At 39.8% G+C, this 26,696-nt stretch overlaps 1 protein-coding gene and 1 long non-coding RNA gene across 3 annotated transcripts in view; one reads left to right on the top strand and one right to left on the bottom strand.

The window, feature by feature from the left end:
- Dcaf1 (DDB1 and CUL4 associated factor 1) overlaps positions 1-26,696 on the top strand; it is a 56,718-nt gene that overhangs the window by 18,383 nt on the left and 11,639 nt on the right. For both annotated transcript variants that reach the window (XM_021657035.2, XM_021657034.2), the window contains exons 9-22: positions 2,204-2,362; positions 3,987-4,166; positions 5,302-5,511; positions 9,184-9,353; positions 11,751-11,875; positions 15,418-16,681; positions 17,380-17,578; positions 18,186-18,268; positions 18,790-18,874; positions 20,721-20,954; positions 21,323-21,416; positions 21,896-22,000; positions 22,422-22,495; positions 22,947-23,048. In XM_021657035.2, coding sequence (XP_021512710.1) covers positions 2,204-2,362; positions 3,987-4,166; positions 5,302-5,511; positions 9,184-9,353; positions 11,751-11,875; positions 15,418-16,681; positions 17,380-17,578; positions 18,186-18,268; positions 18,790-18,874; positions 20,721-20,954; positions 21,323-21,416; positions 21,896-22,000; positions 22,422-22,495; positions 22,947-23,048 — 3,084 coding nt within the window. The remainder of the gene's footprint in view (positions 1-2,203; positions 2,363-3,986; positions 4,167-5,301; positions 5,512-9,183; positions 9,354-11,750; positions 11,876-15,417; positions 16,682-17,379; positions 17,579-18,185; positions 18,269-18,789; positions 18,875-20,720; positions 20,955-21,322; positions 21,417-21,895; positions 22,001-22,421; positions 22,496-22,946; positions 23,049-26,696) is intronic.
- Positions 4,104-10,786, bottom strand: LOC132654659 (uncharacterized). The gene is made up of 3 exons (XR_009592326.1): positions 10,717-10,786; positions 7,913-8,030; positions 4,104-4,225 (listed from the first exon to the last, which is right to left on the bottom strand). It is a non-coding gene; the product is annotated as an uncharacterized LOC132654659 (long non-coding RNA).

The following is a 26,696-nucleotide window of genomic DNA, read 5'->3' as shown; positions in this document are numbered from 1 at the left end:
AATAGAAGCAAAATAGGTTAAAAGAAAATTGAGTCTGGATATGCTGGTGCACACCATTAATATCTGTACTCAGGAGTCAGAGATAGGAAAATCTCTTGAGTCGAGGCCAGCCTGGTCTACATAGTGAGTTCCAGGACAAGACTATCAAAAAAGAAAGAAAACAGGATCTGCTCACAGGGTGGGGTAAAGTGGGTTTGTAGGTGTTGAGGACCCAAATAAAATTTGATTTTTTTTGATAAAGGTTAAGCTTGCTTATTCTGTTTCTATACCTAGTGTGATGGTGAATTGTCATGGTGGTATGGTAATGATGTGAGGAAACCATCCATGTGGCCTGAGTTACTGGGACTGGGTACCTAGTTTAGGTACTTCTTGAGGGAAGAATTGGGTAGAAGAATGATAGAATCATGCATGACAAAAAAAAAAAAAAAAAGGATAATGACCGGAGGGATTTGAGTTTTATGCAAGGCTTAGTTCAATTGTAGGTATTGAGAACTTCTGGAGAGGGTATATACCTGTTTGTTGATGGTGCCACTGACCTTGACTTTTCAAGTATGTAATTGCAAATCTGTATTATCTGTTCTGGAAACAGGAGGGGGAGCTCTTAACTCTGCCTCGGGCAGGAAATAGACAAAGCTTAAAATTTAAAAATTAAAGTGGATGTGGTAGTGTATTCTTTTAATTTCATCTCTGGGAAGGCAGAGACAGTGGGTTCAAGGACAGTAGGGCTACTGAAATATCGCTGCTCAGGTTAAGGCATGTGTTGGGAACCCATGGTGGAAGTTGAGAACCAATTCTTGCAAGTTGTCCTCTGACCTCCACACATAATACCATAAACACTCACATAATAAATATAATAAAATACCTAAAATTTTGAAGATGTAGTTTTTAAAAATACATTCTCAAACATCAGAATTCTACTATTTTTGATACTTTGCTTAATGTTGTTCTTTGGGAGTCTGTAATTCTAGCATTTGGGAGGTGGACACAGCTTAAGATTCATAATGAAAATTTTGTCCCAAAAAGTTTTTTTGTTGTTTGGGACTATTTGAAAATATAAAAGGAATTGTTTTGAACTTCATAAAGTCAATGACTGAACTTCGATTAGAACACTGAGCTGATTACATACGAAAAATTTACATTGAGAAGGTTAGCAAAGTCATGTCGTAATATAATGATTGTAAAATTGTGCCATTGTTTACAGTCCGGTCTATCAACCTTTGTATTTGTGGGTATTCCTAGGACCTTAGGAATATGTTTCCTTTAGCACCTTTAACTTTTTTTTGTTTGTTTGTTTGTCAATTTTGAGACAGGGTCACACTAAGTTTCCTAGGCTGGCCTTGAAGTTGTGGCTCTCCTGTCTTAGCCTATTAAGTTGCTGAGGTTAGACATGTCCTTCTGCACATAGCTTACTTTTGTTTGCTTGCTTGACTTTTTTCTTTTTAATGGGAGTAGAGCTTATTTTGGCTTACAGTTTGAAGGGGTAAAATACAGTCCATCACAGAGGGAAGGCAAGGCACAGCAATACATAGCTCCATGATAGCAGGAATAGCGGCAACTTTTCATCTCCTCACACCCTGGCAAAAGAGGAAGTAGAAAGTTTTTTCTATTAAAAAACAAAACAAAACAGATTTATTAGTTTCCTGCATATGATACAAGGATAGGGATAAGAAGAATACCAAAGGCGGCCCCATTTCTTGTTTTTAGCATACACAAAAACCTTTGGTGTGCTGTAACTCACTAGTGCAGCTATTCGTACCCTTCCTGCCTACCCTGACAGATCTTTGAAAGATGAACACCTTTTTGTGTTAGGAAGGAAAAGAGGAATGCTGTAGAATTTTAGACCTTTTTCTTTCACTTCTGTTCCTTTTTTTCTTTTTTCTTTCTCTTATCTTTCTTTTCCCTTCTTTTCCTCTACTCTGGCTTTTCTTTTGTGAGAGGCTGGTTCTCTGTGTACTTTTTTTTTTTTTTTCAAGACAAGGTTTCTTTGTGTAGCCATGGCTGTCCCAGACTTGCTTTGTAGACGAGCTGGCCTCGAACTCACAGAGCTCCATCTACCTCTGACTCCCAAATGCTAGGATTACAGGTATGTGCTACCCCTCCCCTCCGGGCTTTACATGATTCTTTATAGCAATTTAATGTTAAGAGATTTGTGATTTATTATTATTATTATTATTCCACTGTAACATGTGTCCTTATTGTTTAGCACCTAGCATCTCTCCTGCTTCATAACAAATTTGCCACAGAATTTGTTGCACATGGTGGAGTACAGAAATTACTGGAAATTCCTCGTCCTTCTATGGCTGCAACTGGTGTATCCATGTGCTTGTATTACCTGTCGTACAACCAGGATGCTATGGAAAGGGTAAGTCCAGTCCATTTAGGTGATGAGATGGGATTTGGAGAGATCAGTGTTTGCATAAGAAGAAATGAATAGTTGAAAGCATCATTTTTACAAAAGACATGAGGAATGTGAATGTGTAGTCTTCATGAAGCATCCTAAAATGCACAGTTGTTTAGAAAGAATTCTGACTATGGAGAAAGTGCAGGACACGTTCTACCAGCTTTATTTGCTTTCTGTGGTTTCTGTGTTGTTATGATTAGTAGCTAGATACTTTTCATTCATCTCCTAGTAAAGCTGTATTATATTTTAAAGTCAATTTATTTTAAAAACAGGCAATGTTTTATATGTTACATAATTTGATGGATTGTAAAATAATTCCTGCTGTTCTCATTCTTAGTTTGAGTCTTTTGTTTATTCATTAAGTCTTTCATGTTAGTGATTTTTTTTTTTTTTTTAATTTTGAGTGGGTTGTATGCTTGAAAAGTGATGGTTCTTCTGGGTCTCTCTAGGAGACACCTTATCATTTCTGTACCATGTTTTGTGTAATATATGGCTTTTGCAGGGGGAGTGTCTTTTTTTGTTTTGTTTTGTTTTTTGAGACAGGATTTCTTTGTGTAGCCCTGGCTATCCTTGAAATCATCAGCCTCTGCCTCCTGAGTGCTGGAATCAAAGGCCTGCGTCACTACTGTCTCAGTGGCTCAGTCACTTTTAAGAATGTTCTTGCTGGCCATGGTGGCACATGCCTTTAATCCTTGTAATGGGATTAAAGGTATGGGCCACTACCTGGCTTAGAATATGACTTTTTAAGGTAAGCTGATGATTGTCTTAAGTGTTGTATTTGCTCATTTATTAAGATAACTGTAAGTAAAGTTTTATTTTCTGTGCATGAAGTTACTTTAGCTAAAATGTAGCAAGCAAACCTAGGGAAAACTTTATAACAGATTGTTTAGCTCATAGGAAGCACGTACATACATGAATCAGTGAATCAGCGGTTACTACATTTGAAGACTTAGTATCAGCATAGGCTCAGTGCCACCTCCACTTTTGTTTTTCAAGACATGGTCTTTCTGTGTAGACCTGGCTATCCTGGAACTCAATCTGTAGACCAAGCTGGCCTCTAACTCAGAGATTGGCTTGCCTTTGCCTCCTGAGTGCTGGGATTAAAGGCATCCCTGCCCTGTGGTTTAGCCACTTCTAAGAATATCTGTGCTGGGCGTGGTGGTAGTACATCCTTGTACTTGGGAGGTAGAAGCAGGTGGATCTCTGTGAGTCTGAGCCCAGTCTAGTCTACAGAGTGAGTTCTAGCTCAGCTAGGGCCACCAAGTGAGACTGTGTCAAAAAAGAAAAAAGAAATTCCTTAACTTCTCTAGCCTCTTCATAATTATTAAGCAAGATGTTATGCACTGAGTTATTTCAATTTAGAAGCATTAAGTGATATATTTTTTTTCACTCTCAGTAAGTATAGGTTGTACTTAATTAAATGTACCTTAATTAAAGGTAGTTTTCAGGTTTATGCTGTAGAACTGACTGACTTAGAATTAGCACTGTATTTTGTAAACATTTCTATCTACATGGGTGAATTTTTCATCACTTTTAAAGATATGTTTGCCTCAGATGTTCAAATACATTTGTTTTATTTTTTCAGGTCTGTATGCATCCCCACAATGTTCTGTCTGATGTGGTGAACTATACCCTGTGGTTGATGGAGTGTTCTCACGCTTCAGGATGTTGCCATGCTACTATGTTTTTCTCAATTTGCTTCTCGTTCCGGGCTGTCTTGGAGCTCTTTGACCGTTATGATGGTCTCCGTCGCCTGGTGAACTTGGTGAGGTTCTTCCACTGGCTCTTCTGTTAGTTGTAGGGGTCCTACTTGTTTCAGCTATCCTGTAAGAAAGACATCACGTAGAAGAAAGGAAATTTATTTTTGGTTGTTTGAATCTAGGTCTCATGTAGCTCAGCTGGTCTTAATGTGTTGTGTAGCCAGTTGATCTACTACCTCTCCTGCCTCCACTTCCCAGTGCAGGGATCCCAGGTGCATATTTCTGTACCCAGCTGGGAGAACTTTTCAGATTGGTGTTTTGGGGCATTTGCCGTAGAAATGATTTCCGAGTTTTTCTTAGCTTTCTGTCCTTTGGTCTTTGGGTGCTGAGGATTGAACCCAGGGCCTCGTGCACATTTAGTGTACTGCAGCCCTGCTGCACTCAGCCCTGCTCTGTGACTTTGGTGAGGATTTACCATGCCCATTATAGGCTTTTTATTTTTATTTTTTGATAGAGTATTTTTGTAGGAGGGTTATTATGATATCCTTAATTTTTCTATCCTTTTTGAATTGTGTCAGTTTTTCTGGGCCTGTTTCCCAGGTGCTGGGAGCTGGAATGCAGTTGTGGGCTACTGGTTAATGCAACAACTTTAGGCTGCTGTCTCTTTCTTTTTCCTTTTTGGTTTTTAAGAGTTCCTCTGTAGCTCAAATTAGCCTTGAAGTTTCGATGTAGATAGGCTGGCTAGAAAATGAGTCTTTTACTGCCTCAGCCTTTCAAGTGCCGGACTACAAGAATACCTCATTTCCTGTGTATATCTTTTTATTTTTTTTTTATTTAATTTATTATGTATATAGTGTTTTGCCTGCATGTATACCTGCACTCCAGAAGAGGGCACAAGATCACATCTTAGATGGTTGTGAGCCACCATATTGTTGCTGGGAATTGAACTCAGGACCTTTGGAAGAGTAGCCAGTGCTCTTAACCTCTGAGTCATCTCTCCAGCCCTTCTGTGTGTATCTTAATATGATTAGAAGCTGTCATTTGTTTGTTTCGTATGACTATCAACATGTTGTATAAGACAGACTTTGATATTTGTCAGTACTGTTGAACAAAAACATTTACCAGAATCTTTTTGTTGTCTTTACTTTTCTGTGTGTTTTACCACATCTTATTTGCAATCTTATACCTGTTTACTAACAGATCAGTACTTTGGAGATTTTAAATTTGGAAGACCAGGGTGCACTTTTGAGTGATGATGAAATATTTGCTAGCCGCCAAACAGGAAAACATACCTGTATGGCTCTGAGAAAGTATTTTGAGGCTCACCTGGCCATTAAATTGGAACAAGTCAAGCAGTCACTTCAGAGGACTGAGGGTGGCATTCTTGTTCACCCTCAACCTCCATACAAGGTAAGAGGATAGTCATTTATTTGTTTAATTTTATTTTTGAGACACGGTGTCTTAGAGTTATCATTGCTGTGATGAAACACCATGCCCAAAGTTGCTTGGGAGGAAAGGACTTATTTGGCTTATGCTTCCATATGACTGTTCATCATTATAGGAAGTCAGGGCAGGAACTCAAAACAGGGCAGGAATCTGGAGGCAGGAACTGATGCTGGGGCCAGAGAGGGATGCTGCTTACTGGTTCAAGTCTGGAAATTGGTTCATGGGCTGAGATTGTCTTCTGCTACAATCTGATGTAGTCTTTCTCTCATTTGTTTGAGAATGTTTTCCCTTGAACAGATCAAGCATGCAGTAGGCCTTTCACCTATTTCATGCCTGGAAACATTGTGACTGACTAGCTAGTTCCAAGGTTTATATGAGTCACACCACCATAAAAATCACTTTACCTTTGCTGCCCATTACAAGTCAGTCCATTATGGACATGACTTGTCTATGCTGCTCATTACAATGACTTGCTTTTGACAGTTAGGTGCTGCCACCTGGCCCCTGCTACTTTGAGATCCAGTTAAACCCATTGCATTTAATTCATCCAACAGAGCAGTATCTCCAACCCTAAGGCCTGCCTGATGTAAGGAGATGGGTGACAACAGAGTTCTATGAATGTGCTCGTGTCTGCCCCTCAACATTTTGTGTCTTATTGAATTAGTGAAGGGTGTGCCTTCTGGACCTTGCCATTGTGGAGGATTAGGTTTTAGACAGTTTACCCACTCTAGCATTGCAATTATCCTGAGCCTTTGAAATCCCTTCATCAACACTAAGAAAAGGATATCAGGCATCTCCAACTCCTTTTCAGTAGGTCATCTTCTGACAAGTGTTCCAGTCAACCATTTAAACAAACTTTTGACACCTTTTAAAACTGAACTTCCCATATTAAACCTTGAATCTTCACCCAGTGGGTCCATACAAATAAACTCAGCCCGATCTAGTTTTATGTCTCTTTCACCATTAGCCTACAACCCTAAAATCCATTTGCATAAATATTCTCCACTTAATGCCTAAATGAATTATAAAACTCATTAAGCTCTTTAGTAGTGTAGTATGCTTCCTCATGGGACTATACTTTCTACCTCCCCTCTCGAAGCCTTCTTAGCCTTTAGTCAGGTTATAGGTCTAGAGGCAACTATTGGTGAGTCTTGTCTTTCATGATACATCCTTCAGAAAAGTCACTGCTGGCTTAGCATGCAATGAAGAGTTAATTTCCTCAGTTAAGGGTTAAAAGGGTTAAAAGGTGTTTTATCTCGGGATGGGGATGGGATTATATCTTCTGTTGAGGGATGAGAGACTACTTCCTCAAGTGAGGTAAACCCTTGAGAGCGTTCAAAGTTCTCAGCCTCAGGTCCTCACACACATCACCATCCCAAGTTACATGGTCCTTTAACACCGTTTGAGGCTGGGACTTGAATTTTTTCCATAATTCAGCTAGTCTAATAACAAGGACTTCTGATTTTACACAACTTGAGCTCTGTGGCTGCTGGAGAGAAGATTCTCTACCAGGGTACACTTAGGAACATTTAGACTGTTCATGTGCGTTTGGAGCTGGTCAGTTTTATTAGAGTTCATTGTTGTTCTTCACTTTATTCTGAGATGCTAGAAGTTAATTTTATCATGGAGTTCATTTCTATCCTTTGTCAAATTATCCAGAGATGCTAGGAGCCAACCAGCAGCATCATTTTTCTTACTTTTCCACAGTCAGAAGTTTTTTTTTTTTTCCCCTCCTTGAAAAGGATTTCTCTGTGTAGCCTTGGCTGTCCTAGAACTTACTCTGTAGACCAGGTTCAGATTCAGAGATTCATCTCCTCTGGTGTGTACCACTACTGCCCAGCTTCCAAATTTTTATATACAGAGTCACCAAATCCATTTTCTCTCAGAATTGGTGAATCAGGATGATCAAATGTATTTGCCTTCTTAAGTTGGTAAAATACTTCATACCATAGGCTTTCAATACTCTCCGAGCTTCTAGGAGAGGCTTCAGTAACTGGAGGGCCTTCACTAACTATAGGTGTTGGCAACCTAGAAAGCCTGTTCCAGATAATTAAAAAACAAAAGAAAACAAAACATTCTTATGCTTCTGTTGCTTGCTCTAGAACCACTTTTGATTCCAAAATCTGTGGTCATGTTCTATAGAAGAATAGAACTTCAGGAGGCAGAAGCAGATAGATCTCTGTGAGTTCGAGGCCAGCCTGGTCTATAAAGTGAGTCCAGGACAGCCACAGCTTCACAGAGAACTCTGTCTCCAAAAACAAATAAAAAGAATAAAGCTTATAGAGTGAAAACACCCCCCCCCACACACACCCAGACACACCCACCCCTCTACCCCCTCCTATGAGGATTTGTTAGAATGGCTTACATGCTATGGTCCAGGTAGTCCAACAATGGCTTTCTCCTAACAGAAGATCCAAAATTCCAGTAGTTGTTTAGTTCATGAGGCTGGATGTCTCAGCTGGTCTTCAGTATATGGCAGAATCCTGAAGAAGTAAATTGTACTGCCGGTGAAGGAATGGGCTTGCCAAAGCAAGCAAGCAAGTAAAGAGCAAAAGCTTCCTTTTTCCATGTCCTTTATATAGGCTGTCCCAGGAGGTTATGGCCCAGATTAAATGTGGATTTTACCACATCAGAAGATCTGGATTAATGGTATATCTTTCTATCCTAAAAGATCCAGGTGAAAAGTGGCTCTTCCCACTTCAAATGATTTAATTAAGAAAAAAAAAGGTCTTATAGGTGTGTCCAGCTGATGTGGTTTTAGTTAATTCCAGATATAGTCAACTTGGTATCAAAGGCTGGCCATCACATAGGGTCTTTATTATATAGACCAGGCTGCCTGGAACTCATAGAGAACTATCAAGTGCTGGGATTAAAGGCATGCACCACTGTGCCCTGCTAGTCTTCTATTTTTTAAAATTTTTTGTTTGTGTTTTGGGGAGCAAAACCAGGATCTCATAACATGTCTGATAAGTGCTGTAAAACTTAACTGCATCCTGATGTTGGACGCAGTCTTAAAAGTTAATATTACTTGAAGCAGCTCCAGGTCAGAAGTTCACATGGAGACAAGTGTCATTTCTGTAGGATATACAGCTTGCATTTTTACCTGCCCTATATGAAATGAGAACACTTGAAAGTGGAGTTAATAGATGAATCTCAAGGACCTTTTTAGTTTCGAGTCACTACTTCTCTGGCACACTAGGCCTAAAGGGTGGATTGCAGTGTGAATAAAACCGCTTGCTTTTGTGAAAAGTGTTAAGCACTCTGCCTCCTGTGAAGAATTTCTTTTTGGAAAGAATGTGTTCATAAGTCTAGCTCTATTGTTTTGGAACTTACTTGATAGGTTTGGGATTAAGATCAGTGTCTGCATGTTTCAAAATTTATAAGTTGAAGAGATACCTATTTATGGTGCTTCTTTCTCTTCTTAACCATCATAAATACGCACAAATCAACCTTTTGTTATTTTGTTATTGTGTGTGCTATTACAAATAAAGAAATAGGCATTATGTAGCATTGCTTTACACTGTTGACTCAAGAATTATGGAAATTGAAAGTTGTTATTAAAATCTTTGGGCAAGCATTGAGAAAGTTGCAAATGAGACAATTACGTATTAAAACAGTATGTACTTCTCTTTATAGGCATGTTCATATACTCATGAGCAGATTGTGGAAATGATGGAGTTTTTGATAGAGTATGGCCCAGCTCAGCTATATTGGGAACCTGCTGAAGTCTTTCTCAAGCTTTCCTGTGTGCAGCTCTTACTGCAGCTTATTTCCATCGCCTGCAATTGGAAGACCTATTATGCAAGGTAGGACTAGAGATTTCACATGAAGTTCATAGCACATAGTACGTGTTTAACAAGCTGTTGTTGAATTGAAGTTTTATATTTGACTCTGAGAAGGAAGTAGATTAAGTATGCAAGTGTGATTTTTGTTTTGTTTTGTTTTTGTTTTTTTGTTCCTAAAGACAGGTGGTCTGCATGTAACAGCTCTGGCTGTACTAGATTGTATTTGTAGACCAGACTGGCCTCAAACTCAGAGATTCGCCTGCCTATGCCTCCTGAGTGCTGGGATCAAAGGCTGAAAGTGTGATTTTTATCTTATTTCTTTCCTTTTTTAAAAAAAATGTGTATGTGTATGTAGTTGTGTAAGCTTATGTGCCTTACATGCAGGATCTTGAGCAGAAGAGGGTGTTAAATACCCTGAAATTTAAGAGACAGTTGTGAGATATGTGGTATTGGGAATTGGACCTGTTCTTTTGGAAGAACATCCAGTGCTCTTAGCCCCTCTTCTATCGTTCTAGTCTTTTTGTTTTACTATTTTATATTTTGAGACAGCATCTTACCATGTAGCTCTGACTAGCCTGGAACTCATTGAGATCCACCTATCTCTGCCTCCTGAGTGTTGGGAATAAAACTGTGCGCTATGATGCCCAGCTATAATGTGATTTAGTTTATATATGTGAGTGTGTGTGTGTGTGTGTGTGTGTAGGTCAGACAACTAACAGGTGTTGTTTCTCCTCTTTCACTGGGTGAATCCCTGGGATCAAACTGAGTCGGGTTGGTAGCAAGTAACTGTATCTGCTGATCTATATCCCAGGCCTCAAAAGTGTGATTTTTGTTTAAAAAATTTCTTATCACATCTGTCTATCTATCTATCTTATTTATCTGTCATCTAAATCTTTGTGGGTACATATGTGACAAGGTGATTATTTGGAAGCAGGGAAGTTTTGTTCTCTCCTTCAGTCCTTTCTTATCCATCTTTTCCTCATTTTCATCACAGGAAGAGCACAGTTGCTGAGTCTTTTAAATAGGCCTGGGCTCTTTTTGAACTTGAAAGCCTTCTGCTTTAGCCTTATTTACTTGCTCCCAGTGCTGAGAGGGAGGGAATTAAAGGAATTAAAGGCTGGGAATTATAGTGTGTGTCCATCCTCACAACTGGCTTTGGCACTTTTTATTCTTTGACACAAGTTTCTTTATGTAGCTTTGGCTGTCCTGTAACTCACTTTGTAGACCAGGCATCCTTGAACCTGGAGATCTGTCTGCTTCTACCTTCTAAGTGTTGGGATTAAAGATGCCCCTCACCCTCACCCCAGCCCCTTCTTAACTTTAAGACAGGGAAAGAAATGAAGATGAGAAAACATTGTGCCCCTGGGTGTGTGCTGACACATACCTTCAATACCAGCACCTGGTCTACAGCGAGAGTTCCAGGGCCGCCAGGGCCACACAGAGAAACCCTGTCTGGAGAAAGCAAGAAAACAGAACCAAAAATAATTACACAGTATGGAAAAAAAAAGTTTTGTGCCATATTTATTAGTGTTTTTTATACTAGAAATTAAAATGTGTAACTATATTGGGAGTCCAAGCCAGGGCCTTGCACATGCTACTACCGAGTTACATCTCCAGCTTTTTTCCCTTTCATTTTAATTGTTTATATGTATGGATATTTTGTTTGCATGTATATATGTGTGTATGACGTGTGCAGTGCTCATGGAGGCCAGAACAGGACATTGGATCCTCTAGGGATGGAATTATAAAAGACTGTGTGTATGCTTTGAATCAAACCTGGGTCCTCTGGAAGTTCAGCCAGTGCTCTTAACCGTTGAGCCATCTCTCTAGTCCCCATCTGTTAGTTTTTTGAGACAGGGTTCCATTGTATGTTTAAGGCAGTGAAGGAAATGAAAAGGGAGCATTGTAGCCAGACTCAGTAGTGCATGCCTGTAATCCTAGCATTCAGGGAGGCAGAGGAAGGCAGATCTCTATGAGTTTGAGGCCAGCCTGGTCTACACAGTGAGTCTAGGACAACCAAGGCTACACAGAGAAACCCTGTCTTGAAAAACAAACATTCAAAATGGTATATTTATATATAATATTTTGTTTATGTTTGGTGTCTTATGAGGCTGTGGTTTGTATAACCAGATAATGGCATATCTTTATTTTCACCTTTACTAGATGATTGTGAAGGGATTGCTTGTAAAGTTAATTACCCACCTCTGCCTCTTGAGTGCTAGGTTTCAAGGCTTGCTCCACCACAACTCATCTTCCAGATTATTTTCCAGACTATCCAGCATATTTTCAGTCTTAAGCATTTAAAAAATAATTTTTTTAGAATTGTTCAAATGGTAGTTTTAGTCTGTTATATCTTTGTTTTTAAAATTGTTTTTTGTGGCTTTAATTCCACTTTGACTAATTCTTTTTCCTGTCTAGGAATGACACTGTACGCTTTGCTTTGGATGTCCTGGCTATTCTCACTGTGGTGCCAAAAATCCAGCTCCAGTTGGCAGAGTCAGTGGATGTGTTGGATGAGGCTGGCTCTACTGTCTCCACTGTAGGTAGGTTGCACCCTGCTACTGTGGTGGTTCTTGTGAATATGAATGCTCATGCATGTGTGTGGTGGCCACAGGACAGCTTCAGATATCAGTCCTTAGCCATCAGCCATATTTCTTCATGATATTGGAATTCACTGAGTAGGCTAGCCTGGTTGGCCATTGATCCCTGGGCATGGATGTTCTCCTTTTTTCCCTGGTAGTAGGATACAAGCATGGGTTATCATGCATGGATTTTTATTTTTTTATTTTTATTTTTGGTTGGTTTTAGGGATCAAACTTCTGTCCTGTGATGGTCAGACAGATAATTTCCGGACTCAGCTTGAGCTGACTCTCAAGCACACTTTGCCATTTTTGTTGTGTGATATGGATTTGCCTGCACTATTCTGGTCATGTTTGTATTCTAATTTCAGGATGTTAGAATAGGACAGTGGTTCTCAACCTGAGGGTTTCAACCCCCTTGGAGTTGAACAACCCTTTTTTGGGTAGCATGTCAGATATCCTGAACATCATATATTTACATTAAGATTCATAATAGCAGCAAAATTAGTTATGAAATAGCAGTGAAAATAATTTTATGGTTGGGAGTCACCACAGCATGAGGAACAGTCTGAAAGGTTTGTAGTGTTAGGAATGTTGAAAACCACAGGAATAGAAACTTGTGGAGAGGGTTTCTTTCTGCTCTAATTGGCACTGTACAGTTTATATAGAGAGTCATACTAATAAAATTAGCGCTTCTTGGTGGCTCAGATATCTCTGTACTAGTATGTGTGCACTTCCCTGACCTTTACCTTTATGACAACTAGTAAGTTGGGACAAGCAATGAAAGACAGCTTAGTAACCTGAGCACTGTCTCAGAACCACAGGAAAGGACAAAGCTGTGTGAGAAGGCCACTGAGGTGAAGTGATTGACTGTGGGTCCTCAGTTGTACCACTGTGGGAATGAAAGTGCCTAAGGCTCAAGCACCTGCTTTTAATTCTTTACTATATAGTGAATAAGGTGTAGTAGCTGCTAGGTGAGGGCTTTTTACCTTTCTATAGAAGGTTTTAATTTATTCCTGCTGCTTTTGCCCCTTTTACCTAGGAAATATGTGCACAAACATTGACTCTCACACTTCCCATAACCCCTCTGTCTACTCACTCTACATGAGATAGTCTACCATTAAGGTGCAGAACATGTTGTAGAACAGTTACATGTACTTTCTTTTGTTTGGTTGTTGAAAGGTGTGTGTGTTGGGATAGGGTTTCATGGCTTCCAGGCTGGATCCCAGGCTGGTCTCTAACACAGTATGTAGCTAAGGATGACCTACCTCTACCTAAGGAGTGCTGGACTTAAAGGTGTGTACCAGCATGCCTGGCTGTCCTTGTACTTTTCCTTCCTTCCTTCCTTCCTTCCTTCCTTCCTTCCTTCCTTCCTTCCTTCCTTCCTTCTTCCTTCCTTCCTTCCTAAAAAAAAAGTTGTGTTTGTGGATGTGCTTGTGTTGTATGTGTATATGTATGTCTTTATGTATGTATGTGTGTGTGTGTGTATATGTGCATGTGTGTGTACATGTATGTGTGTATATTTATGTTTATATATATATATATATGTCTGTGTGTGTGTATGTGTGTTCCTGTAGATGAAGCTCTCTCTTTCATGTTGTTGCTGTGGATTCATGAACTTCCAACCACTCTGCTCTCCTGTCCCTGTTTTCCTATAAAAGTGCTATGATAACAGACTAGTGCAACATCCAGCTCTTTTACATGGGTTCTAGGGATCAAATTCACATCATCAGGCTTATACAGTAGTAAGCCTTTTTATCCTCTCAGCCATCTCTTGGCCCTTAGAGCTCTGTAGAATAATGGGTTTCTTTGTATTTTGTAATATATATCATAGTATCTTGCTCATATATACCTTCCACTTCCTTTTTGCCATCCTGTTGTCTCTGTAGTTGATTTTTGCTCCTTTGTGGGTTCTTCTTTTTCCCACCCTTTATCCCCTGGTTTTACCCCCTAATATTAGATAGGAGAGAAACAAGGATAGAAGGGAGAGAGGAATTAGGAAAAATCTCTGAATCTAATTTTTCTCCTTTTGTTTCTTCTTTGACCATGGCTGCTAACAAAATTGCAACTGTTTTCTCTAAATGGCCTACAATCATCTCAGGCCCTCACATTTATTACTTATTATTCCCTCTGAAAGTTCTGAATTCCAAACGTTATGCAATCACAGAAGCTATCTGCAGCTGACCCAACCATGCCTCTCCTAGAGTACAAGACAGTCTAGTCTCCTGCTGTGGTCGGTTTGAAGCAGTCCCATATTCCCACACTTGGGATTAAAATGTAAACACTTAAAATATTTCTGTATATTTTTAAAGAAACCAAAATTTCAGAGTTTTTGAAACTTGTCACTACATGTTTCCCTTCTACATTCATGTCACACATACAAATAGTTAAATTTAGATTATGCGTATAGGACAAAAAGTTTTTTTTTCTTCCATTACCCTTACCTGTCTCGTCAAACCTCCACCCTTTCTCCACCCCTTTTTTATTTTCCCTCAGACAGGGTTTCTCTGTGTAATAGCCCTGGCTGTCCTGGACTCAATTTGTAGACCAGGCTGGCCTGGAACTCACAGAGATCCACTTGTCTCTGTCTGGGATTAAGAGTGCTGGGATTAAAGGTTTATATGGCCATACCTGGCTGTTCCCATTTTCTAAGACCTCTTTCCTGGGCACGGTACCACACATCTTTAATCCCAGCACTTGGGGAGGCAGAGGCAGGTGGGTCTCTTGAGTTTGAGGCCAGCCTGGTCTGCATAGTGAGTTCCAGGACAGCCAGGGTTATGAAGGGAGAGACTGTCTTAACAACAACAACAATAACAATAACCAATAAAATAAAACAAAAAGTCACTTTTTTTTTCCTGTTTCTTAGGCCCCATTCTAGTTTTATGCGTTGTTTGGTGGTGGTTTGTTTTTGAGACAGGTTTTTACTCTAGCCCAGGCTAGCCTGGAACTTGCTATGTAGCCCATGCTTGCCTTGAACATGCTGGTTATCTTCTTCTTCATCCTTTTCAGTACTGGCATTCTCGCATCTGTGGGTTTTTGTTCTGTTTCATTTAACTGTAGATTTTGCATATGGGTTACTTCAATATCTCGAGATCCATCTACTTACACACCATGGTGCATGTGTGAAGGTTAAGAGGGCAACTTACTGGAGAAAGTTTTCTCCTCCACAAATATGGATCTGAGAATTAAGCTCAGATCTGCAGGCTTGATGCCAGCAGCCTTTACCCTATAAGCCATTTTGCTAGCCCCATCTTTTTTTTTTTTTTTTTGTAGATGATATAATTTCATTCTGTTTTTCTTGCTGAGTAAGATTCCCATTGGGCATCATGCCATGTTTTCATTGTCCATTTGTCTGTTGATGGATATTGAGGCTGATCCCATAACTTGGCTGTTGCCAATAGTGTACAATAAAGATGGATGTATAAAGTGTTCCTGTAGTGTGCTTACTTAGGCCCTTTTAGCTATTAATTTTATGAGAAATAATATAATTTTTTTCTGTGTTATAGGTATCAGCATTATTTTGGGAGTGGCTGAGGGTGAGTTCTTTATCCATGATGCTGAAATTCAGAAGTCAGCACTTCAAATTATCATCAATTGTGTATGTGGCCCAGATAACCGAATATCCAGTATTGGCAAATTTATTTCTGGCACTCCTCGGAGAAAGCTGTCTCAGACCCCCAAGAGCAGTGAGCATACTCTGGCCAAGATGTGGAATGTGGTCCAGTCCAACAATGGCATCAAGGTGCTTCTGTCCCTATTGTCCATAAAGATGCCCATCACAGATGCTGACCAGATCCGGGCCCTGGCCTGCAAGGCCCTGGTGGGCCTGTCTCGAAGTAGCACTGTTCGGCAGATCATCAGCAAACTTCCCCTTTTTAGTAGCTGCCAGATTCAACAGCTGATGAAGGAGCCTGTGCTGCAGGACAAGCGTAGTGACCATGTCAAATTCTGCAAATATGCCGCTGAGCTCATTGAGCGAGTATCAGGAAAGCCTCTTCTCATTGGCACTGATGTGTCACTGGCACGACTGCAGAAGGCAGATGTTGTTGCTCAGTCGAGGATCTCCTTCCCCGAGAAAGAGCTGCTCTTGTTGATACGAAACCATCTCATTTCTAAAGGGCTTGGGGAGACAGCAACTGTGCTGACCAGAGAGGCTGACCTGCCCATGACTGCTGCCTCACATTCTTCTGCCTTCACCCCAGTAACTGCTGCTGCTTCTCCTGTTTCTCTTCCCCGGACCCCTAGGATTGCCAATGGCATTGCAAGTCGACTGGGTGGCCATGCTGCTGTGGGTGCCTCTGCCCCTTCTGCTCCCCCTGCCCATCCTCCACCACGTCCTCCCCAGGGTTCATTGGCTTTGCCTGGCCCATCGTATGCAGGCAACTCCCCTTTGATTGGTAGGATCAGTTTTATCAGAGAAAGGCCATCACCGTGCAATGGCAGGAAAATTCGGGTGTTGCGGCAGAAGTCGGACCACGGTGCATACAGCCAGAGCCCTGCCATAAAAAAGCAACTGGATAGACATCTTCCTTCCCCACCTACGCTGGACAGCATCATCACAGAGTATCTCAGAGAGCAACATGCTCGCTGCAAGAACCCTGTTGCTACCTGTCCTCCTTTCTCTCTCTTTACTCCTCACCAGTGTCCTGAGCCAAAACAGAGGCGGCAGGCGCCAATAAACTTTACCTCAAGGCTAAACCGCAGGGCATCATTTCCAAAATATGGAGGGGTAGATGGCGGGTGCTTTGATAGGCACCTTATCTTTAGCAGGTAAGGAGAGATTCCCCATACTGCTTGGAATGATTTTAATCAGTGTTTGGTCAGTTTCATCACTGAGTGATTAAAGTCATTTGTTGGCCTGAAGTATTACCGAATGTCATTTAATATGCTATGGGAACTAAATAATTCAGTTATGGGTTTATTTTAGATTATTGGCAGTATTTTGATTCCTTTGCTGTCATCACAATCAGTATTTTTTTTTAGAATTTAAACAACTCACTGTTTATAGCCATTTCTCAGACTTGCCTTTTGTGCTGGCCAAGTTGCCTTCTCTCTGATTCTTTATAAATTTTACATACAGATCATAGGACCACACACTTTATACAAGTTATTTTCATTGAAAATTTAAACTACTAGCTCGGTGTAGTGTCACATGCCTTTAATCCCAGCGCTCAGGGAGGCAGAGGCAGGTGGATCTTTGTGAGTCCAAGTCCAGCCTTGTCTACAAAGTGAGTCTAGGACAGCCAAGGCTACACAGAGAAAGCAAAACAAACAACAAAAAGAAAATTGTTTTATCGAAAAAACAAACAACAAAAAAGAAAATTCACTGTAATTCTTTAGAATCTACCTTTTGTTTGAAAGACTTCACATTTTGAAACATATTTTTCTCTCATACCATCTAGCAAAATTTGTGTTTTTCAGAGTTCCCAGACATCTTTTGTTCTGATTTATGCATCCTCTCTGCTTAGATTTCGCCCTATTTCAGTGTTCCGGGAAGCTAATGAAGATGAAAGTGGCTTTACCTGCTGTGCATTTTCAGCCCGGGAGCGGTTCCTGATGCTTGGCACCTGTACAGGGCAGCTGAAGCTCTACAATGTCTTCAGTGGGCAGGAAGAGGCCAGCTATAACTGTCACAACTCAGCCATTACACATCTTGAACCTTCCAGGGTGAGGGTTCTTTCGCTGGGTGCTCTCATTTTGGGATGGATTGGGGAGCTAGAGTTAAAGGAGTCTTATAGGTCTTTATTTTACATGAGTCATTAACTAGAACTCCAGTTGATGTTGACTCCTATTTCAGAAGAATGTGAGATATTTGGTCAGCTTTTGAAATGGTAGTTTCTGCTGTGTGTAAGTGGTACATGGGAAACTGAGGCAGGATAATCGTGAGTTCAGAGCTGATTTGGATTACAGAGTAAGTTCTTGGCCAGCCTAAGTACATGGACCCTATTTCAACAAAAGACAAACAGACAAGAAAACCTGGGTCCACAAGGTGGGTCTGTGGGTAAAGAGCTCTCTGTTCAATTCCTGTCTACCTGCGTTTGCTCCTTGGAACCCGTGTGAATTAGAAGTCAACTCTCCAGAGTTGTCCTGACTTCTTACATGCATGACACACTGGTCTTCATACCTACACATCATACACACCTGAACAGTAAATGAGTAATAAAAAGAAAAAAAAGAACCATCTTTAGGTCCCTGGTGATAAGTATATTTTTCTAGTCCCCTATAGGCACATGTAATTATAATCCTAGTGATTTTTAACTCCTTCCTCTTGTAGGATGGGTCCTTACTTCTGACATCTGCCACTTGGAGCCAGCCTTTGTCTGCACTTTGGGGGATGAAATCAGTATTTGATATGAAGTATGTATTTATTTGATTTTGCAGCATAGTATCTGTATTTTGTGTTTTATTTACCTACTTTATTTCCCTTCATCCTATTTTAAATTACAATGTTTTGAGAAAAGAGGAATAATGTCAACTGTTGGTAATTTCCTTTCTCATTTAAAGTTTGTATTTAATAAGAATTTATCTTAGTTTACAAATAATCTTTCGATGACTTTATATTCCTGTTATATAGTGGACTGTTCAATAGCCCCAAATGGACATTTATGTATTATGTTCTCATGACAGTTGTATTAATTTCTGAGATATTTTAAAAGGACATGGCCAGTGTTTTAGCTATTTCTCTAACCAATAATACTCCTGTTCTTTGGGATCTGCTCTGGTGGACTGAATGAGGGACTTTTCTTTTTAATCTATGTATACAATTATTTCTTCTTCAGAAACTAAGGATCTTTAGGTAAGTGTGGTTTGCTTGTATTTTCAGATGATTGAAGAGTATGTCGTACAGTCTGTTACCTCAGTAATTTTGTTGTTCATAGGCATTCCTTCACAGAAGATCACTATGTTGAGTTCAGTAAGCACTCTCAGGATCGAGTCATAGGCACAAAAGGAGACATTGCCCATGTAAGTACTTAAGAACCTACTTCTATCAAGCTGATTTACTCATTTACTTACACTGCAATTTCTGGAGGTAATGAGGGAATTGTGTCCTGTTGGCAGCTAGAAATTATTTGGTGATGTGGGCGTAGTAGTCCGTGTCTGTAATCCCAGTCACTCCAGGCACTAAGATGGAGACAGCTACCTTACAACTGGCCTGAACAAGTAGTGAGCCTCTTCAAAACACCTTTAAAGACCTGGGAGCTGAGTTGGAAATGTAGCTCACCGAGAACTCTTGCCTAACATGATCTAGAAGCAATCTATAGTATCTTAAACTACAAAAATACCAGAGTAAATAAATAATTGTAAATTACACAGAGAGCCAGGCATGATTGTGGATACCTGTGACTCCTCACTTTGGGGGCAAGAAGATCAAGAGAACAAGGCTAGTACTGACCGCTAGTGAGTCTTCGTCACAAACAGTAAGCTGTAAGGGGAACATGTGAAAGGATTGAGTGAATCTGGCAGTTTGAAAAGCACAGTAGTCTATCTGTCTCTTTTTTTCCTTTTTGTTTTTTGTTTTTGATACAGGATTTCTTTATAAAGACTTGGCTAGTGTTGAACTTAGGATCTTTCTGCCTTAGCCCACCAAATTCTAGGATTATAGGTGTGGGTCAGCCACACCCAGTTGAGAACAGAGGTTTATTGATTTCTTACCAAATTTTAGATGAAATAAAACCCCTGCCTTTAGGGAGCCTTATTGGGGAGACAATAAAGAAACATTATATATTAGATTGTGGAGTAAGAACCCTGAGGGAAGTGTGACTATCATTCAAATAGCTGAAAAAGTGGGGTAAGAGCTTGTGGAGGATGTAAGACAGTAAATCCTGAGGATTTCCCCCTTTGGAAACATAAAATATATAGAAAGTTGTAAAAAAGAAAAAAATATACACCTATTACCTAGATTTGTCATTTTAGTATTTTGCAGTATTTTCTGTGTAAATTTCTCTTTTTAAAAAAATCATTTAGAATGGGGTAATGACTGTGGCATTTTTATCTGCATACTGTTTATCTTCTAACAATAGAGGTAATTATATAACCAATTCCAAATAATTCCCAGATATCTATTATCCAGTCCACATACAGTTTCCTAAATTATTCCTAATGTACTTTGTTTTAAAGTTTGTTTTTTTGTTTTTTTTAAACCAGGACCTATTGAAGATTCATGTAATGCCACTTGGGTTATGTCGTACTAATGTTTTAGTGCTAAGAATCTTTCCTCCAGTTTTCCTGACTTTGAATTTTGTAGCAACCAGGCTGGTTGTCTTGTCCATGACTTAGGCTTGTTTCTTTCTTTATCAGAGGGGGATCTTTTTAAAACTGGAAAATTACAGCATGTCTTAGGTTATGGGAAAGATTTGATATCTGTATCAGTTGCAAATTATAGACTTTAGAATTTTTTAGTATGATATAGCTAAAAGATGCTCTGGAATTTTAAGGGAAAAACTAGGTATTTCACTGATAGCTGTTGAGTAGTATTTTATGGTTAGTCATTGATCTTTGATGACAACTGTTCAAGTTTTAACCTTGGAAACATTTTCTGTTTCTTCAGAACAGGAAAAGAAAAGGTTTGTTATTTTAAATCTTCAGTGTGTGTTGAATTCTCATTTTACTGTGGGAAAAGGTTTTTTCCAAGCTCTGCTGGGAACTTAACCATTGCTCAGATAGAAGTACTCTGCAGTATCAGTTGTGTAGCATCAGAGCTTCTTTATTGTGGTTTGAGAACACGGGGAGGCATTTCACAGTCTCTCTTTGAACCTGTCACTGTGTAAATTGGTCTGATTTTTCTCTTCCCACCCCTTCTTCTCTAAAGATTTATGATATTCAGACTGGCAACAAGCTGTTGACTCTGTTTAACCCAGATCTTGCCAACAACTACAAGAGGAACTGTGCCACCTTTAATCCTACAGATGACCTTGTCTTAAACGATGGCGTCCTCTGGGACGTCCGATCTGCACAGGCCATCCACAAGTTTGACAAGTTCAACATGAACATCAGTGGTGTTTTCCATCCAAATGGCCTGGAGGTCATCATCAATACAGAGATTGTATCCTTTACCTGAGTGTTACGCAGAAATATTTCAGTGGTTCTTTTCGTTTGCTGCACAGAAGTCAGTTTCTAGACATGAAAAGAGGAGAATGGACTGCTGCTGTTGGCAGAAAGATAGCTCACATGGCATTTATGTATGTGGGATTATTTGCAGGAATATCAGTAATTATTGGCATTTAAAGTGTCAGTACTTAGTTGGAAGAAAAAGAAAAAACTTCAGTTTCTATTAGGTTTAGAGAACCTTTTTGGGTTGGGGCATGTGGCTTATGGCAGAGTACTTGCCATGCAAGTTCAACTCCTACTCTCATAGAACAAGAATTCTCAGTGTTTGTATAAAATAGTTTCCCTTAATTACACCCCTCCTAGTGGGACCTTCGAACTTTCCATCTTTTACACACTGTTCCTGCTCTGGATCAATGTCGTGTGGTGTTTAACCACACTGGGACAGTGATGTATGGAGGTAATGAACCCTTTACTTCATTCTCTTTATCATTCCACACTCTCTTGATTGGGTACTTCACTTCACTTGTGAAAAGCAATTGAACATTAAAAGTTAAAAAAAACAAAAACAAAAACATGGTGACGCAAGAGAAGATGAACATTTTTGTTGATTTAGGATAAAAGGCAACTAGTTTTAAAGATAACAGATTTGTACAGAAAGTCATTTTCATGTTGTTAACTTAAAAGACATTATATTTGTTTTCTTGGGATATTTTATAAAACTTCAGCCATAATACGTACTGAGATTGGGGATATTGTGTGCTGTACTGTGTTGGATATGTAATGAAGGCTCCTGGATAAGAGGTAACTAAAAGCTGAATAAATTGATTGGCAAGGATACTCACCAAAGTCTTTTTTGACCTTTGTAACTTCCTCATTTGTGGATCAGGAGTGTTTCTGATTCTCGGTACTGTTTCATTCCTCTCCCTCCCTCATCAGCAATGTTGCAAGCAGATGATGAAGATGACTTATTGGAAGAGAGGATGAAAAGCCCCTTTGGGTCATCCTTCCGAACATTTAATGCAACTGATTATAAACCTATAGGTAAGTCTGAAAAGGACAGGTACTCACTGATCATTATTTTCTTCATGTTTTTATATTCTTCCTTAAAATCTTCCATTTTTCCAGACTCCTTATTGACAGGTACAGAAGTTATAGAAATATCTATGAATATTGGCCCTCAAAATTTATTTTTAATCCTGTGTTTGTGTGGTCTGTGTTTGGGTATGCCCATGTGAGTGCAAATGTGTCGCAGTAGCCGTAGGCATCAGATCCCCTGGAGCTGGTTACACGTGTTGGTGAACTGCCCACCATGGGTGCTGAGAACTGAACTGAAAGGATGCCCTTTTAACTGTTGAGCCATCTATCTAGTCTTAAATATTGGCCTTTAATTAATTCCTTTAAACAAAAACCAGGTTTTTAGGTCAAGCAGTAATTTAATTTTCAGTCACATGTTATTTTTCAGCAACTATTGATGTGAAACGGAATATATTTGACCTGTGTACAGACACCAAAGACTGCTATCTTGCTGTCATTGAGGTAAGGGAGGCTTACAGAGACTGTTACCTTTTGTTTTGGTATTTAAGGTAATTTCCAAGTTGTATTTAGGCATTTTATCTGACATCAATGCATTCCGAAGTAATATTCCTAATGATAGATTGTTGATAACCTGCTCAATTGTTAGGGCTTGGGAGATGTATAGTCGAAGAGAAACAATGAGAAAAATCCCCCTTTCAATTCCTGGCTCCTGGACTTAGCTTGTCCTTCCTTTCTTAGAGGAGTGCTTATCTCCCATCAGAGTGAGATGTTCATTGCTTCTCCTGTGCTCACAGCTACCACTGCCTACACATTTTTAGAGTCTGCCAAATAATTGTAGGTCCTGGAAGCTTTGTTATTTATGTGGTCAAGGTAAAGGACAGCAGTCAGAGCTGTGGTATGGATATGGGCCCTCTGATTCACTGCTTATTTCAGAATGGTTGTTCCATTCCAGAATCAAGGCAGTATGGATGCACTGAACATGGACACGGTATGCAGGCTTTATGAAGTGGGCAGACAGCGTCTGGCAGAGGATGAGGATGAAGAGGAAGACCAGGTCAGAGATCTTTGAATTTTCTGTTAAAGCTTTGAGGTGTATGTTCTCTACTTTTTCTTGGAGGGAATTAAGATAAGTCTCTACATGTTGCCATATTTGGAACACCTTTTATTATGTCTGAAACTTATAGAAAGTGAAATTTTGTTAGAATAAAATCTTTTTTTTAGATGTATATATTACAGTACTCATTTTAAAACAAAAAGGGGCTAGGAAACTACTGTCATCAGACAAGGTTTCAAACAAGCAAACTGGTATTGCATGCCTGTTGTCTCAGTACTCAGGACACTGAGGTGGAAGGCTTGTGAGTTTGAAGTCAACCTAGTTCACATAGTACGGCCAATCTGAGCTACCTGGAGAGCCATAGCTCAAAAACACAAATCCCAAACCAGAATGTTAACAGTAACAACAACCAAAACCGCAGTACTTAGTGACTCCTTGCTCCATTTATAATGTGCAGTTGAGCAAGCTCCGGATTTTATTCCCATGCTTCTTATAGTGTATTTTTGGGGCTTCAAGATCAGTAGCTTTTGTAGGGCCAGTGAGATGCCTTATTGGTTAAAATTGATTGCTGCCAAGTCTGATGATCTGAATTCAATTCCCTGGACCCATGTGGTAAAAGGAGAAGGCCAAATTGTCTAAAGTGTTTAGGGTTGTCTTTTTAACCTCCATATGTGTACCATCGCACACACCCCCATAATTGCAACAAAAAAAGATAAGCAGCTCTCATGTTCCAGTGTCAGTGAAATCCAGACAGTCACTCCTGCTGGAGATGGATGATAGGAAGAGTAGAATGAATAGGTAAAGATCATTTTGATGGTTTTGAGAGATTTAAACGTAAGTACAAATAGGCCATGTTATGTCTCATAGTCTTAGCTTTGCCTTTCTTACAAGTTAGGTCTGTGCTGTTCCACATCAGCTTTGAAGAGTGTCTCCAACTTGAGAGCATCAGCAAGTTTTCCTGATGCTGGGCTCCCAGTGTTCTTACAGGAGTACCCTTTGGTGTACTTCACCCGTCCTGTTCTTCAGAGGATCTATTGCAGAGTTGATACAGAATTGAAATCGAAGGACTAGCTTTTAACTACAGATTATGAGGGCCAGTAAAATAATCCTTTCTAGATCTTGAGTTAATTTTTTCACTTTTATCTTAGGCCTTTGTAAGGGACCTGAAGGTCCCCTGGATGCCACAAGATGAGAAGAACTGTGTCCTCTCTATTTGTATTGCTATTGTTCATGCTCTCATCACTCTCCTGTTTTGATTGATAATTAGGCTCTGGTCAGGGCTAATGAAGTACCTTTCTTTATTGTGTATCCCAAATATCATGCATTTAACATTTACATTTACAAGAATATTTTTGTTTGTTTAGTTGGTTATTTTTTGAGACAGGGTCTGTCTATTGTGTAGTCCTGGCTGTTTCTGGAACTTCTGTACAGACCAGGCTGGCCTCGAACTCACAGAGATCTGCCTGCCTCTGCCTCTAGTGTGCTGGGATTAAAGTCTTGCCCCACCTTGCCTGGCTACAAGAATATTTTAAAGTATAATTTTCCTTTTTTTTCTTGCTCCCTTTTGTGCATGTTCTCTCTGTTCTTTTTTGGTACTAGAGCTCAATGAATACAATGCTGAACATATCCCAGCCCCTCACTGTTTTTAAACTTTGACATAGGGAGTAACCAAGTTGCCCATGTCATGTTAAAACAGCAAAACCAAATTGCAAAGCAACTTTACAAAACAAACAACAGTACTAAAAACAAATTAAAAAATCCAGAAACCAGTAGTTTCCTGAGTGCAGTGGGCTAAGGACTCACATTTTTCTCTCATAGACCTTTGCACTGACTAAACTAAGGCATTTTGTGCAACTTTGAAATTCAGGTGTTTGTTTCCCTGTTAGGCTTTACAGTTATAAACCCATCATCTGCTTCCTGAAAGTCAGACAAACACTTTACTAACTGTAAGCCTGAAACAAACTTGAGGTGTATTTTAAATTACTCATGTAACATCATTATGCCTGCTCTCCATATTTTTGAAATTTATAAAGCTGTGGGCTGTGGTCTTCTTGGGGGATCATCACCTGTACCAGTGAGGCCTGGTGTCTGTCTTTCAAGGCGGAGCTTTAAAAGGAAGCTAGGGTTACCTAAGACACTGGGAGGTAAAGGGCTGTTCATTGTGTTGGCTTCATTCTTGAGTAAGTGGGGTAGTGAGAGAGACAAAGGCTCTGAGCATAGGTTGTATGTAGTTTTGCAATCAGAGGCCTTCATGAAGTAGTACTGCATTTCTCTCCCCACCCTCTCTAGGGAGCTTGTGTTAGGAAAAAGGCCAATTCTGTCGATGATTCTGCTTGACTTTACCTTTGAATAATTAAGTGAGAAAGATGCTGGAATGAGGATAGGTGGTTGTTAAGGGTTTTTTACTTTATAGTTCTGAAGGAAAAATAGGTTATCTCAGCATGGATGCTAATGTCTGCGTATGCAGGCTCAGGTGGCCCCTGGCAAGTAGCTCTGGTGCCCAGGGTGTAGAAGAGTGAAAGTTCTCTAGGCCAGAGGGGCTTCGTTGTATGCGTTGGTGTGTGGCATGGGTGAGTTAATACTACTTTCAGATTTCTCAGGATCTAGAAGTTCACAGTGTGCTAACACCTTCGTCTGGTCCCCCACCTGCCACATTTCAAGTCTGAAAGACATCCATTGCTGAATGCTTTTGATTTAGAGATGTTTGGGATGGAATAATACTATTTATTATTATTAGTCCTCTTTGTAACAATATTGTATTGGTTCAAATTGTTTCTAGACTCTTGTGGTGATATTGTGATGTATTTACAGTTCCCATTGAATCTTCTCCCCACTACCTTTCTGAATGCCTCCTGAATTTTTTAAGTGCACATTTTGGTTTATATGCTTCACCTGATGTTTAAAACTAGACTTTTCATTTTCATATGAATTATTTGTTATTCAAAATTTTGTTCTGGTCTTGCTACCTGGTCTTTGGTCTTCTTAGATGGTTCAGGTGTCTCGTGTGGCTTAGGGATGCAAGCAAGCACCTGTGACCAACACCTTTGAATTTGCCTTTTCATCTGAGCAAAACAAGCTCAGAATAATGGATGGTTAGTTGCTGTTTGCCAAAATGGTTTACCTTAAAGTACCTGTACAAAATGGTAGTTATTGAGAGAGCTTTATTGAGATACATTTAAAATACTCCCAGGGTAGTTTCCATTTGGATCAATGAAATGGCTCAGCACTTACAGTCATCTGCTGCTAGTCTGATGACCTGAATTCAGTTCCCAAAACCATGTGTTGGAAGGAGAGAACAGGCTCCTACAAGATGTCTTCTGATGCACGCACACATGCAGAGATGTCCTCTGATCTCTAACTGCATAAATATATGAAAAAGTTGCCCTTTACCCCCAGGCGTAAATAAGCTTTGGAGATGTAATAGAAAGCATTGAGCTATACATCATGTTGATGAATGAGAGATGTACAGGAAGACGTAGCCTTCCATAGTTGGTTCTGAGGCAGCTGCTCTGCATGGCTTCAGGCAGTTCATAAGAGTATGGATGAGCCTGTCACCTGCTTGAGGTCATATTATTCAATGTTTGCTGTCTGCATTGTAAAAAACTGATTTTGTTAATTTGTTGTTGGCTTTTAGAGAAAATTATGAAG

Source organism: Meriones unguiculatus, chromosome 6 (genome assembly GCF_030254825.1).
Source record: "Meriones unguiculatus strain TT.TT164.6M chromosome 6, Bangor_MerUng_6.1, whole genome shotgun sequence".
Taxonomy (NCBI): domain Eukaryota; kingdom Metazoa; phylum Chordata; class Mammalia; order Rodentia; family Muridae; genus Meriones; species Meriones unguiculatus.
The sequence above is the reverse complement of the archived record's forward strand: the minus strand, read 5'-3'. Positions and strand labels throughout refer to the sequence as shown.